Raw genomic sequence first — 12,878 nt, forward strand, 5'->3', positions numbered from 1 at the left:
CTAAATATATAAAATTACATTTCATTCATTTCAACAATAAATGACAGCTTAACAATCACTAAAATTTTTTAAATGACTAATATTACAATTACAGAATAGTTGAACAGAAGGATTTGTTCAATTTTCAAAACCAAATTCCCTAGGAAGACCATCAGTGATTTTAACGGGGAAAAAATAAAAACTACCTCAGAGCCAAAATAATGACTGCTACAGTGTACTGTGATTCAGAGTTTTATTATTCATAGTAATCTTGTCAGTGTTGGCTAGATTTCTGCACTCAATAAAATATATATATATATATATATATATATATATATATTAGCTTAAAAATATCACTGTTGCTTTGAAATGTCTGCAATTTTAAAAGACTTAAAAGCATGTAAGGATAAGTTTCTGGTTGCCCAGGGATGCTAACTGGTTACCTAGTAACCTCCAGGGCTAACTCCTTAGGGAGAAAAAGTGTTTGGGAGTCACTGGAGGAAGTCAGGGAGACAGGCTCCAGGAGCACAGCACCAGAACCTGTCAGCCAGCTGCTTGTTTGTGTCTTTGTTCTTTATTTTTTGCTGTTTTGAGGTTTTTCTGTTTGTTTGATTGGTTGGTTGGTTTTTTGGTCATAGCCCCTCTTCATCATTATGGGATGAAGTTCTGCAAGTAAATAAAATAGTATATGGCTAAAATAATAAAAGAGCTTCAAGAAAAAGGCTCAAACCAGCATCAAATTTGCACTATCTATGGAGTACTCAAGGGATTAGGACATAACGCTTATCTCAATCATATTCTGAAAAAGGCTGACTAGTACCCCTACACACACACACACACACACAAATTACTGTACTAATTACCTTCTTTGGCACAGCTTGGTTTCAACCCAAATATACAACCAAGGATTGTCGTTAACACACAGACTGACAATACCTGCGGAGAGAAAAAAAAAAAAAGATGTAGTTTCCAAGCCCTTTTATTTCTTCAAATGTTTTATTTCTTTAAATACTTCTAAACTTGTTGGTGCTGCTCTGTTTCCTGATCTGGTGCTGGTCACGTGATGTGTGCACCTTGGAAAAATTCAAACCACATTTTTGCTTCAGGTACTTTTCTGTATGTACGTCATACTTCAACAAAGTTTACTTAAATATTAGCAAACAAATCTATGCCTTCCTAGGTTAATGTTGCCAGAAATTTTCCAGTTGATGTAAATGAATCCAGTCCAAAAACTTATAATAATTAAGGTAGGGAGAAAAGAAAACCTAACAATTTTCTACTTGTTAATCCATAAAAGGCAATATGAGAATATCAGATGCCTCTTTTAACAGTTTAATTACACAAACCTAAACACTATTCTCATATTCACTGTGACAGCTTGTGGGAATGAGCAACAGACAGGGTTGGACGACTACATCCCGGACCCAAATGTTACCACAAACTGGTTGTGTAGAGATTTGGAGCAGGTCACTTTAACATTCCAGACATCAATTTACTCACTTATAAAATTAAAGGGCTGGACTCCTTGGATCCCTAAAAATCTTTCCAGCTCTAACATTTTGCAACTTCCTCATTCTCCACTATTCTGGACTTTGACATTTGACTTTAACTAGATCATTTGGTGAATATGGTGTAAGCGATTACACCATATAACTCCCAAGAACAATGACAGAAGTTTATTTATGAGTTAGAAAAAAAAAAAGCAGAATAATCTACAAAATAGTCCTCAATATTTTTCAGTGGAATGGAGCGGCTCTCTGGAATGTCACATTTCAGGACAATTCAATAAAATATTCATTGAGCACCAACTATGTGTAAAGACTATATTATGCATTGAAGGAAAGAATAAGAGACCCCCCAAGGAGCTTCTACTTTTGGGAAAAGGCAAAAGCAACAGCACAAATGGTTCATATTTGGTAGACTCTAGTTGCAGAGTTCTATCGCTGTTTAAAGAAGAAAGGCTGCGGTGGCCGGTGAGAAAGAGATCAGAAAAGACTTCATAGAGGAAGCCTCTGGGCTGGACTCTGAAGAGGGGAAATGATGGCATGATATTGCCAGGCAGAGCTGATGGAAGGGAAGAGAGGGCAGAGCAGAGAAAAGCCGGTATAAGGAAAGGCTTGCAGGAAGGAAGGCATACGGGAGGTGGCAGATGAATGATGAACAGCCTACTTTGGCTGGAACCCAGAATATGAAAAAGGGGAATGGACACAGTACGGAAAGGTGGCGTGGCATTTCCCCAAAGCCAAGATGAAGAGATACTAAAGACAGGAGGGATGGGTGAATGGGACAGGGTGGGTGGTGGGTAGAGGCGTTTTTATGTTTTCTGAACTCATTCCCTCCAATAAAACATACTGAGTATTGACTGTATGCTGATCTGTAGTTTAGGTACTGGGTACTCAGTAATAAAAGAGACATGACCTCTGTCCTCAGCATGCCTACTGTCAAGGGACTGCAGAACTAAAGAGGAAGTGAATGGCAAATAAACTGAGGAAGCAGGTCTAACTCATTTCAAAAGAAAACGAAGGTAAAGGAAAAAAGAGTGAAAGTACAGTGGGTCTAAAATACAACAGGGTCTAGGTCAGGTTCTTTTTTTAGGAAATCAAAAACCCAAATGTATATATGTCCATTAAAATAAAGAGGCATCAGAAGAAGAGCTTGAACAAATAAGTAAAGAATGGCAAATAGAACAATGTCGTAAGAGTACTAATGGATTCTCCTAAGCCTTTAATGGTGGTGTAAACTAACACAAACTTATGGAAAAGTAATTCTAAAGAATCTATCAAAAACAATAAAAACTCTCTTACTGTCAATTATAAATATATAGGGAAATGAAAAAATAGTAAAACTAATCTGTATTTAGTATCCTGTAATTTAAACCATGGAAAATTAAAGTTTTATTTCTTTGTAATAAACCTATCAAGAATAGTTTGAACAGTGTTTTATCCACTTCTCACAATACAGAGTGAGAATCTTTTATATGCCTTGGCAAATTGTCACATTCCTTTCTAAGTTTAGATAAGTTTCCAACGTTTTAACCTTTGTACTTTTAATATCATGAAATAGCTCCAAAAATTCCATTAATATGAACCTTTGTATCACTGTCGCTTCCTCTGGGACATCTTCATCCTTTCCATCACAACCATGCTTCTCATGTCAATAAATTCGCTGTCACTACGTTCCTTTGGCTGCATATGTAGAGTCTGTTGAACAGCGGCAGTGTTAGCCTACCCACAGTCAGCTATCTCTTCCGTAACCCCATCCACATTTGATCTGAATTTCATTTCCAGCATTATCACTTTTCTTTTCTTTTTTTTTTTTTTTTGTGGTGTGTGGGCCTCTCTGCTGTGGCCTCTCCCGTTGCGGAGCACAGGCTCCGGACGCGCAGGCTCAGTGGCCATGGCTCACGGGCCCAGCCACTCCGCGGCACGTGGGATCTTCCTGGACCGGGGCACGAACCTGTGTCCCCCGCATCGGCAGGCAGACTCTCAACCACTGCACCACCAGGGAAGCCCATCACTTCTCTTTTTTTAACTGCACTTTATCAGCCAATTCCCTCTTTCAATTACTCATTTCTATAAAATGTGATGTAGGTCTACCACTGGCAGATAAAAAAGCAACACAAGTACTTGTTTTTCTGTCTGTGCTGAACTGACCAACAGATGCATAGTAACCAATCACTGACACACTTTAAAAGAAGTGACATTGGTCACTGACCATGATATGCATCTGCTATTTGCATAGTGTTTTGTGGACTGAAAAAGCTAGTAGCAAAGATTGTACTTTGCAATTACTCATGGTCAATAAATCTTAGTTACTGAAATTTGAACCATGTTGTTGGGAGACTGGTGTTATTTAATTAAACTGTGGGAACTGAAATTGTACATGTCAGAGAACCATGCAAAGCTAGCACTGCCTGTACTCTCATAAGTGGGCAGTAATATAGTATGTAACATAATAATATATATATCCAAGGATGTTTAATTCAGAACTGTTTGTATTTGAAAAAAAAACAACCAGAAACAACCTAAGTTCATTATAAGAAACTGGTTTAAACAGTCAGGTTAATCATACAATAAAATACTCTCAGGGGATTAGCCTCAGAGATAGGTGGGTAAGAAGAAGGCTTAAAGATACAAAAACCAAAAAAAGCTGAGGGGTAGCCATAGGAAGTTGGAAGCAGCCCTTCAATCCTTCTCTGTAAGTAAGAAGCATCTGTGGAGAGTGAGGAAGCCAAGGTGGGGCTCTGAAGTGATGAAGGGGGCTTAGGAGACCCCACGTGAAGGATGGCAGCAAATCAGTAGGGACAACAGAGATGGAGTCAATAATGGAAGAGTGAACAGACCCTCCAGCTCTGGGGGCCCAGCTTAACTGAGATTATGAATTGTTTGTAATAAGACCCAGAGGCCTGGAATTCCAGGAGTGGGAGTGGGGGAGTGGGGTAAAAAGATAACATGGCATGGGGAGATAGGAAGGGAGGGGAAACAGAAAAGGGAACAAGAGAGTCAAGGTGTGGCTGCAACAGCTGAACAGGGAGGGTTAGGACCATGTGAACATGGGTATTTGCCTGGAGAACCGTGAGAAGTGAAGGATCGAGCGAATGAAGGAGTGGGAATGAGGGAGGGAGTGAGGAAGGAAGAAGAACAGAAGTTATGGACTCTGAAGAGAATTTCAGAGTCTGAGTTCTCAGAAGTGGGACGGTTTGGAGTGGAGGTGAACCCAAAAGTACAAACCTGAAATTGGCGTAAGGTACTTGCTGGAAGTAAGAAGACGAAAAAGTTCTACTACTTTTACTAGTAATCGGAGTTAACCTTTTGACAATGAATGAAAATCATGATAAGAGAAGTTATTTATATTCTCAAATTTATTGACTTACAATACATATTCCCTCACTGCTGAAGAAATTCAGTCATGAAGATGTATTACCAATAACCTTACTGTTCTAACTAAATATAAAACAAAACTTGTGAACAGTTCTGCTACAAATAAGTCTCATCTTGAAAAAAACTATGAAAAGATTTAGTGGTAAGCAAGCATTTAAATTGCAACCATGAGTTTAAAGCATACATGATATATGAAAATCTTTGCCCTCTTGTTAAGCTACAGAAGAGGCATGCTGATTTTTTTAATCACCTCTTTGTTACTAAAATATATTATTTAGATTTACCTTTTAGATAATGCATAGCATGAAACTGAAACTGAAGTATGACCATAGAAACAATCATTTCACCTCTGTAAAAGATGAAATTTAGGGCTTCCCTGGTGGCACAGTGGTTGAGAGTCCGCCTGCCGATGCAGGGGACACGGGTTCGTGCCCCGGTCCGGGAGGATCCCACATGCCGCGGAGCGGCTGGGCCCGTGGGCCATGGCCACTGAGCCTGCGCGTCCGGAGCCTGTGCTCCGCAGCGGGAGAGGCCACAGCGGTGAGAGGCCCACGTACCGCAAAAAAAAAAAAAAAAAAAAAAAGATGAAATTTAAATTACCTACTACTTTGTTACACAACACCCAATCAGAATAGTTTTTAGTAGGAAATTTCTCTCCAACGATTATCAGAGCTGTGAAATCTAATTCAATTTGAATTTTCTTCTCAAAGTAGTTTAATCCAACAATGTCAAAATCCACCATCCTTTCATATCTCTATAACAATTTAGGTAGTTTTCAAGTTTTGATATTTTCTTAGAAGCTATAGACAAAATATTTTATCTTAGAAAACATGAAGCTTGGAGACATATAAGCAAAAGTAAAGTTGTTGGAATGTTTTGCCTCTATGTTAGAACAATATTTATTTGGAGTTTCCTGCTTGTTTAGTTAGAGTCCCTGAATCATTTCTTGGACATTTAGTGAACCAAAACAGATATAAAGAAATCACTCAATTTTTTTTCTCACAAATTCCGTCAAACACAGTGGCGTTAACATAATATTATTCTTTCTTTATCAAGTATTCATACAAATGTGTCTACTGGCCTTTGCTAAAGGCCAGAGATGCAAATGAAAGCAATTCCTCCCCTGACAGAGAAAGCGTGTGGACATTAAAATGAATGATTACAATGGAACTGGAAAAGAGCTACAGTTGAAATATGTAAAAAATGTTAACATGCTACCAGCACAGTGGAGAGAAGAAAAGGAGAGAATGGTTACAAAAGGCTTCACAAAGAGAAAGGGGGAAAAAAGGAATTTCCCCTTCAATCAATAAACAAATGTTGGAGTGCCTGCAATATGCACTGGACTTCGACTCTGTGGAGAAGCACAAAATTAAAACAAAAAGAATTTGTGGTGAAATCCCTAATCTGAGTTGATAATCTACTCAGGGCAACAACTCTAGAATTTGTTGATGATAAAGACATGAGACAGTGAGAAGTAACCTAAGAATTAAACTACATAGTGACAATGTGTTACCCGTGCACCCATGCATAGGTACAGAAACTATTTTTTAACTGTACAGGCTAGCTGTGTTTTATCAACAAGATGCCACAAAGGCCCGCGGCAAAACCAGACTGAACCAGCTAGATCCAAGATGGCAGACAAAGTATGCTAATGGTCACCATTTTCCTTGAGTTGATTTATCTCTGTGTTTCCATATCAACACCTGAGAGCTGAAGGACACTTGCCCTGATTTATCTCTGTGTTTGTTTCAAAAGTACCTGGTGTTGGGCCGATGGTTTGCAGCTCTACTGGGAGAGATACATGCTTTGAGAGATACACAGTGGTCAACCGCTCAGAACCCGGCCCTGACTTGACCACAGGACCGCATCTGTGCAGATGAAACCTGGAGGAGTCCAAGAGTTACCTTTGCTTCATCACCATGCTAAGATCTTTGCCCAATAGGGGGATTGGTACTCTGCTCGCACAACTGGTGCCGTGTGCAAAGGAGTGTGGAAGACCGCACATGCCCGGGCTGCCCCTGGAAATCTCCACCCCTTTCCTAGTGCCCTGATGACCTGTCTGCCTCCTGACCCTTAAGATTCCCTCACTCCCCTCCCTTAGAGGAGATGGTGCCTTTAGAGCATGAGCTCCCCTTCTCCATTCTCTGGCCACTGAATAAAAGCCTGTCTTGCTTGCACCAAACTCAGTTTCGTTATTGGCAGCGTGAACCTGAGCGCGGGAAAGAACTCCCTGATCCAGCCAGGGGGCCTCAGTTCAGCTAGCACCCCAAGAGAGGGGCCTGGTGTCTAATTCAGTAACAAATCTATGCAATGGTGCTTTGTGCAAAGCCAGGGAAGTATAGAAAATAACACCAGTCTGGGAAAGAGAGAATAACAGTGATTAGAGTAGTAGCCATCACTTCTACAGAACAACAGCAACCATCCCTTCTGTAGTACTTCCTATGTGCTAGGCACTTTTCTAAGAGTTTTCTATCAAATCATTTAATCCTCACAATAACACTGTGACACAGATTATTGTATTTACCCAGTTTAAGGAAACTTAGCCGCAGAGAGGTTAGCAACTTGCCAAGATTCACAGAGTTGATAAGCGACATGGGCAAGATTAGGACTTAAGCAGTCAGAAGCAGTCAGATTGTAAAGGGAGTGGGGCAGGAGGGTGGACACGGGAGTGGCTGAAAGGTGGCTGTGGGCTTCGGGGCAGTCAGTGTGGAGCTGCTGCGGATTTAAACATGAAAGTGACATGACTGGATTTATAAATTCTAGAAAGATCCTTTGGTGACACTGTGAAAGGCTGTGCCGTAAGCCACTCACCTGCCTGTCTTCTCTCAGGAGATGCTCTGTCCTCCTCTGGGTCTTTCCAATTACTGCAGCCCTGACCATGCTCTGGGAGATTTGTTTATCTGTCTGTCTTTGACTGGACTGTGAGCTCCAGGGAGCCGTGGATTTATTGACTCATCTCTGTATTTTCTAGGTCTAGCAGAGTGCCTAGCGCATAGACATTCAAAATAACTGTTGGCCTGAAAAATCAGTAAACTGATTTAATTAGACAACTTGGGGGGAAACTATAAATCTCCCCCTTTTCTTCATCTGAGTTGACAAAGTCAATCAGTTTGTTAAGTGCCTTTATATAAAGGGTGCCTATAATAAATATAGGGGAAAAGCATTTTTTTAGGAAATGGACAACTGCTGGATTTGGTATTCAAATGTGACAGATGCCTCTCCAATTTGAAGATGAATTAGCTGACCACATGGCCTATCAGTCAGTCCTCTGATCTTTTACTCAAGCAGCATGCTTTCTGGAAACGACTCTGTGGGAACTCAGACCTATGCGTTGCTGGAGTCTTCGGGGGATTTCCTTTCCTAGAGGATAAGGATTAGATCCTAATGCAACAAGCCCAGGGCCAAGAAACTCCCACCGGCGGCTCAGAGGGATGGCACGCTCAAAGATAATGTCTTGTTTTTGAAGAACTTTGAAGTGTTACAAAGTTCAGTGTAGAAGTTAGAACAACTGCTTGAGTGTATTGAGAAGTTTTTTAAAGACAAGGTTCTAACTTTTGCTTGGCCTCTTATATACTCAGTATCGTTTTAGTTACATTTGACTTAACTGAAGATTCTCCCAAACAGCAGTGAAATTTTATGTGAAGCAATTTATGTAACTGGTCAAATGAAAAGGGGGAAGGAGATACTACGCACTGGACAAGCACATCACTTAGAGGCAAACCTCACGCTCAACCTCTCCGTGAAACCTGAACACGCTGAAGAAGTTGACATCTACCTGGCAGAAAGGGGTTCTGTTTCAAAACGGTGAGGGTTCAAATCCCACCTCCGTTCATTCCTTTTTTTCAGCATTCAACAAATATTTCCTGAGAGGCTACCACGTGTTAAGAAGAGTCTCGTGGGCTTCCCTGGTGGCGCAGTGGTTGGGAGTCCGCCTGCCGATGCAGGGGTCACGGGTTCGTGCCCCGGTCCGGGAGGATCCCGCATGCCGTGGAGCGGCTGGGCCCGTGAGCCATGGCCGCTGGGACTGCGCGTCCGGAGCCTGTGCTCCGCGACGGGAGAGGCCACAGCAGTGAGAGGCCCACGTACCAAAAAAAAAAAAAAAAAAGAAGAGTCTCGTGCTGGGTATACACCAGGAAATGGAAACATTTCAGTGTTTTCATGGAGCTTACCTTCTTGTGACTTATAGACAACCACCAACTATGTGACTTAGAAATGTTTCATATCCTTGCTAAACATTATTTTTTATCTATGAAGTGGTGATAATACACACCTCAAAAAATTGGCACAAGCCTTGGACATAATTTACAGAAAGTACCCAGATTGGTGACTGGGGCACTGAGGTACTCCATAAATGACAGTTCCTACTAAGAATATCCAACTCACTTAGAGCACTGAGACATTACAGATTCTTCCACAGGAACAATATAACCTTATCAATGTTTAATCAAACTTCAGGGCATTCTTTCTTATTTGCTGTTAAAAGAAATGCCATAAACTAGTATACTAATATTTCCCTTTTTCTTGGGGGGGTGGTTAATTCTGCAGTAATCTGTTTAACAGTGGTTGAAGACCATGCACTGGTAAAGAAAATATGTCAAAAAGGTGTAATAGAGAAGAAAAGCAAATTATTATTTTGCAGGGAATGGCTGTACTGGTAACTTCAGTTGTACCTATACAGCAGCTCTCCAACCCATGCCACTGAAAAAGGGATCCGTGTAAACACCAATTTGTGTACTAGAGATTACTACAGATTCATATCTGCACACTTAACAAAGATTAGCTGTGGATTGATCCAAGCACTGTGCATATAAAAATCTCTAGAAAAAGTCTGAAACAAACACCTTAAAGTATACATACTTCTCAAAAACTACACTTCCTACACTTCATCCTAAGGCAAAAAAATTACGTACAAATATTTAGATACATATATACATGCAGTACTATTTGTAACAAAAACAGACATATGTACAATGTCTAATAATAGGAAAATGGCTAAAGAAAATATGGACTATGTATATGAGTATTATACAGCCATTAACAGTTATGATTTAGAAGAATATTTAATGACCTGGGGAAAGACACCGTTGAGTATGAACTGCAAACTATAAAACAGAATAGGCAATATGGTGCTAATTTTATGTTATACATAATACATAGTTTACAAATAGTCTTATCTCTGGCTGATGGGCTCACAGTGATTCTTGGTACTTACCCTTATTTTCCAGTTTCCACAATGAACCCATATACTTTTAGAATCAGTATACTGGAGAACCCAGGGGGCTAGCATGGATACTAGTGACCCAGAGTAAAGTTTACCTCATTCTGGCATTTTAGTGATCTTCAGCATAACAAGAAGTCCTCCCTGCCCACTTACTCTAAGCAAACTCTAATCAACAAATTCTGCCTCCATTTAACCTACCTAATCCCTCATTCTTAAATATCAATGAATCACCATGATTCACCAGTCATTTGAGGTAAGCCTACAATATGAGATCAACAAAAAGGAAAGGTCTAAGATCAACACAAAGGAAAAACAGTAAGGAGAAGAGAGAAAAACATTTAAAACAAACCCATCTAAATAGTATTCTCAATAGGATTCAAGAAGTTACATACAAATCTTGAAATCAAAAGGCTCATACTACTAATATCAAGTAACCAGAATAATAGATCAAAGGCTCATACTTATTCACATCACTATAAAATACCAGAACACTAACAATAAAAAGATCTTCAAGTGAAAGGCTATGCCAACTTCACTTCACAATAAGCAGTAAAGAAGTATAAGATCAGAGTTAGTTTTTCCTTGAAGGACAGAACTAACTGTGGAAGCTCTCTGGGCCTAGAAAGGTCTGTGCAAGAAGTTTATTGACTTCTGGTTCAATCTCTTCATTGATTATAGAATTACTTAGATTCTCTCATTTTTCTTGACTCAGTTTTTCTTGGAATTTTTCACTTCATCTGCATTTTCAACTACATTGGTATAAAGTGATTTACAATAATCACTTGTTATTTTTTCAGTGTCTGTAGCACTGAATTTGTGTTCCTTTTTTTCATTCCTGATGTAATTTGTGCCTTCTCTCTTTTTCGGGGTAATCAGGCTCACCATGGGGGATCATACCTTTTCAAAGAATCTGCTTTTTACTTTGTCAGTCTCTTTTTTATTTTACTGATTTCTGGTCTCATCTTTATTTTTTTTCTTTCCTTCCATATCCCAGGTCTAATCTTCTGGGTTTTCTTTTATTAAGTTGTTGATATGGACGCTTAGGTTTTAGCTTTTTCAGACTTTATTCTCTTTTAATATTACTTTTATTCTAACTTTTAAACCCCTAAGACATTGTTGTTTTATAAGTACATTTAGGTTTACCCAAATATTTACAAGTTTATGCATTTTAATGCATTTTTTCCTTTACACTTTTCATCTGGAAACATCTGGAATCAGTTTCCTTCTACATAAAGAAATCTTTATAAATTTTCCTCATGGCAGATTCTGTCAGTGTTTGTTAGTATATACATGTCTTTATTTTACTCTCGTTCTTGAACGGTATTTCTGCAGGGGATACAATTCCAGTCCGGCAATTGTTTTCTTTCGGCACAGTGAAGATCTCATTATACTATGAGAATTCAGCTGTCAGTCCGTCACACTTGAAGAAAATTTGCCATTTTTCTCCTATGCCTCCAATGATTTTTATTTTTACCTTTGTATTCTGCAATGTTATTCTGTTGTTTTTTGACATATATTTCTTTTATTTATTCTGCTTACGATTCAATGAGCTACTTGAATCTAAGGACTGATGTCTTTCATCAGTTCTAGAAAATTGTCATCTCTTCAAATAGTGTCCAAAATAAAAGGTAAAAGGGGTAATACTATCAGTAATCAGGAAACCTAGACAGTTTTTTAAAGAACCAAATAAAATTTTTAGAAATAAAATGAAAAATAAAATGAACAAAATTAATTAAGGGATTAGGCTTCACAGCAGAAGAGATGTAGAGTAGTGGAAGACAGAATTTGTGAGCTGAAAAATAGATCGGAAGACATCATCTAGCATGTATCACAAAGAAAGGTCACAAGAAATTATCCTTCTAATTCAATTCACTATTATTTCTTCCATATTTTCTTTAAAAAGGACAAGAATTTTATAATCTGTGTCTGATAACGCTACCATCTGAAGCCACTGTTTGTTTGCTTCTGCTGTGTGATACTTCTGCTGGGTTTTGCTCATGTTGCCATTTTCCTTTGTGTGCTTAGTTGTTTTTAACTGTGTTCTGTTCATCGATGTTAAAAATTTTCAGGATTCTTTGACGCTGAGGATGATGGTGTTTTCCTCCAAAAAGGATTTATGTTTTGCTTCTGCCAAAAACATTGGGGAAATTTCAAGTTTGAGAGCACCTTCACAACTTGAGGTAGATAAAGTGAGATCAGCTTGCATATATCTTTATATATGGAGGATACGCCATAAATTACACAATACCTATGTCCTCCACAGGATGTTCCAACTTCATACAACATATTACATATATAAGATAATTCACTTATAATATAATACATAGCTTATAAGGTATATAAGCATGCACAATTTCTTCATAAAATGAAATTATGACTTCAAAACCATATCTCAATTTCTGATTTCTGATAGTTTCCAAAAATATATATTTTATATCTCTGTCTCTCTGGCCCATGCTCAACCTCTTCAATTTCAATTTAAGAAATATTAGTCCCTGCCAGTACTATTCCAGGAAATATCTCATACAACAACTGTATTAAGCTGAATGTCCTTTACCCTCACAATTACATCAGCATTGGCAATTAAGAAAATAATGATAATATTTATTCTCTTATTGACAGGTCTCAATTAGGAGTCACAGAAATCATTATCACAATACCAGCTTATGACTAGCATAGGTTGAAGATTACAATGACAGAGGGGAAGAAGAGGTGCTAAAATAAAAGTGTAATGGGGGAGTCATTTTATGAAGTTTCAAGCAATAACTAGCAATTTCTTAAACTATAATACACACACA

At 38.7% G+C, this 12,878-nt stretch overlaps 1 protein-coding gene across 3 annotated transcripts in view; it reads right to left on the reverse strand.

Moving 5' to 3' along the window:
* Positions 1-12,878, reverse strand: part of ENPP1 (ectonucleotide pyrophosphatase/phosphodiesterase 1) — a 100,860-nt gene that overhangs the window by 38,623 nt on the left and 49,359 nt on the right. For all 3 annotated transcript variants that reach the window (XM_067702074.1, XM_067702073.1, XM_067702072.1), the window contains exon 2: positions 843-915. In XM_067702074.1, the coding sequence (XP_067558175.1) occupies positions 843-915 (73 nt within the window). The remainder of the gene's footprint in view (positions 1-842; positions 916-12,878) is intronic.

The sequence above is a fragment of the Pseudorca crassidens genome, chromosome 13 (genome assembly GCF_039906515.1).
Source record: "Pseudorca crassidens isolate mPseCra1 chromosome 13, mPseCra1.hap1, whole genome shotgun sequence".
Taxonomy (NCBI): Eukaryota; Metazoa; Chordata; class Mammalia; order Artiodactyla; family Delphinidae; genus Pseudorca; species Pseudorca crassidens.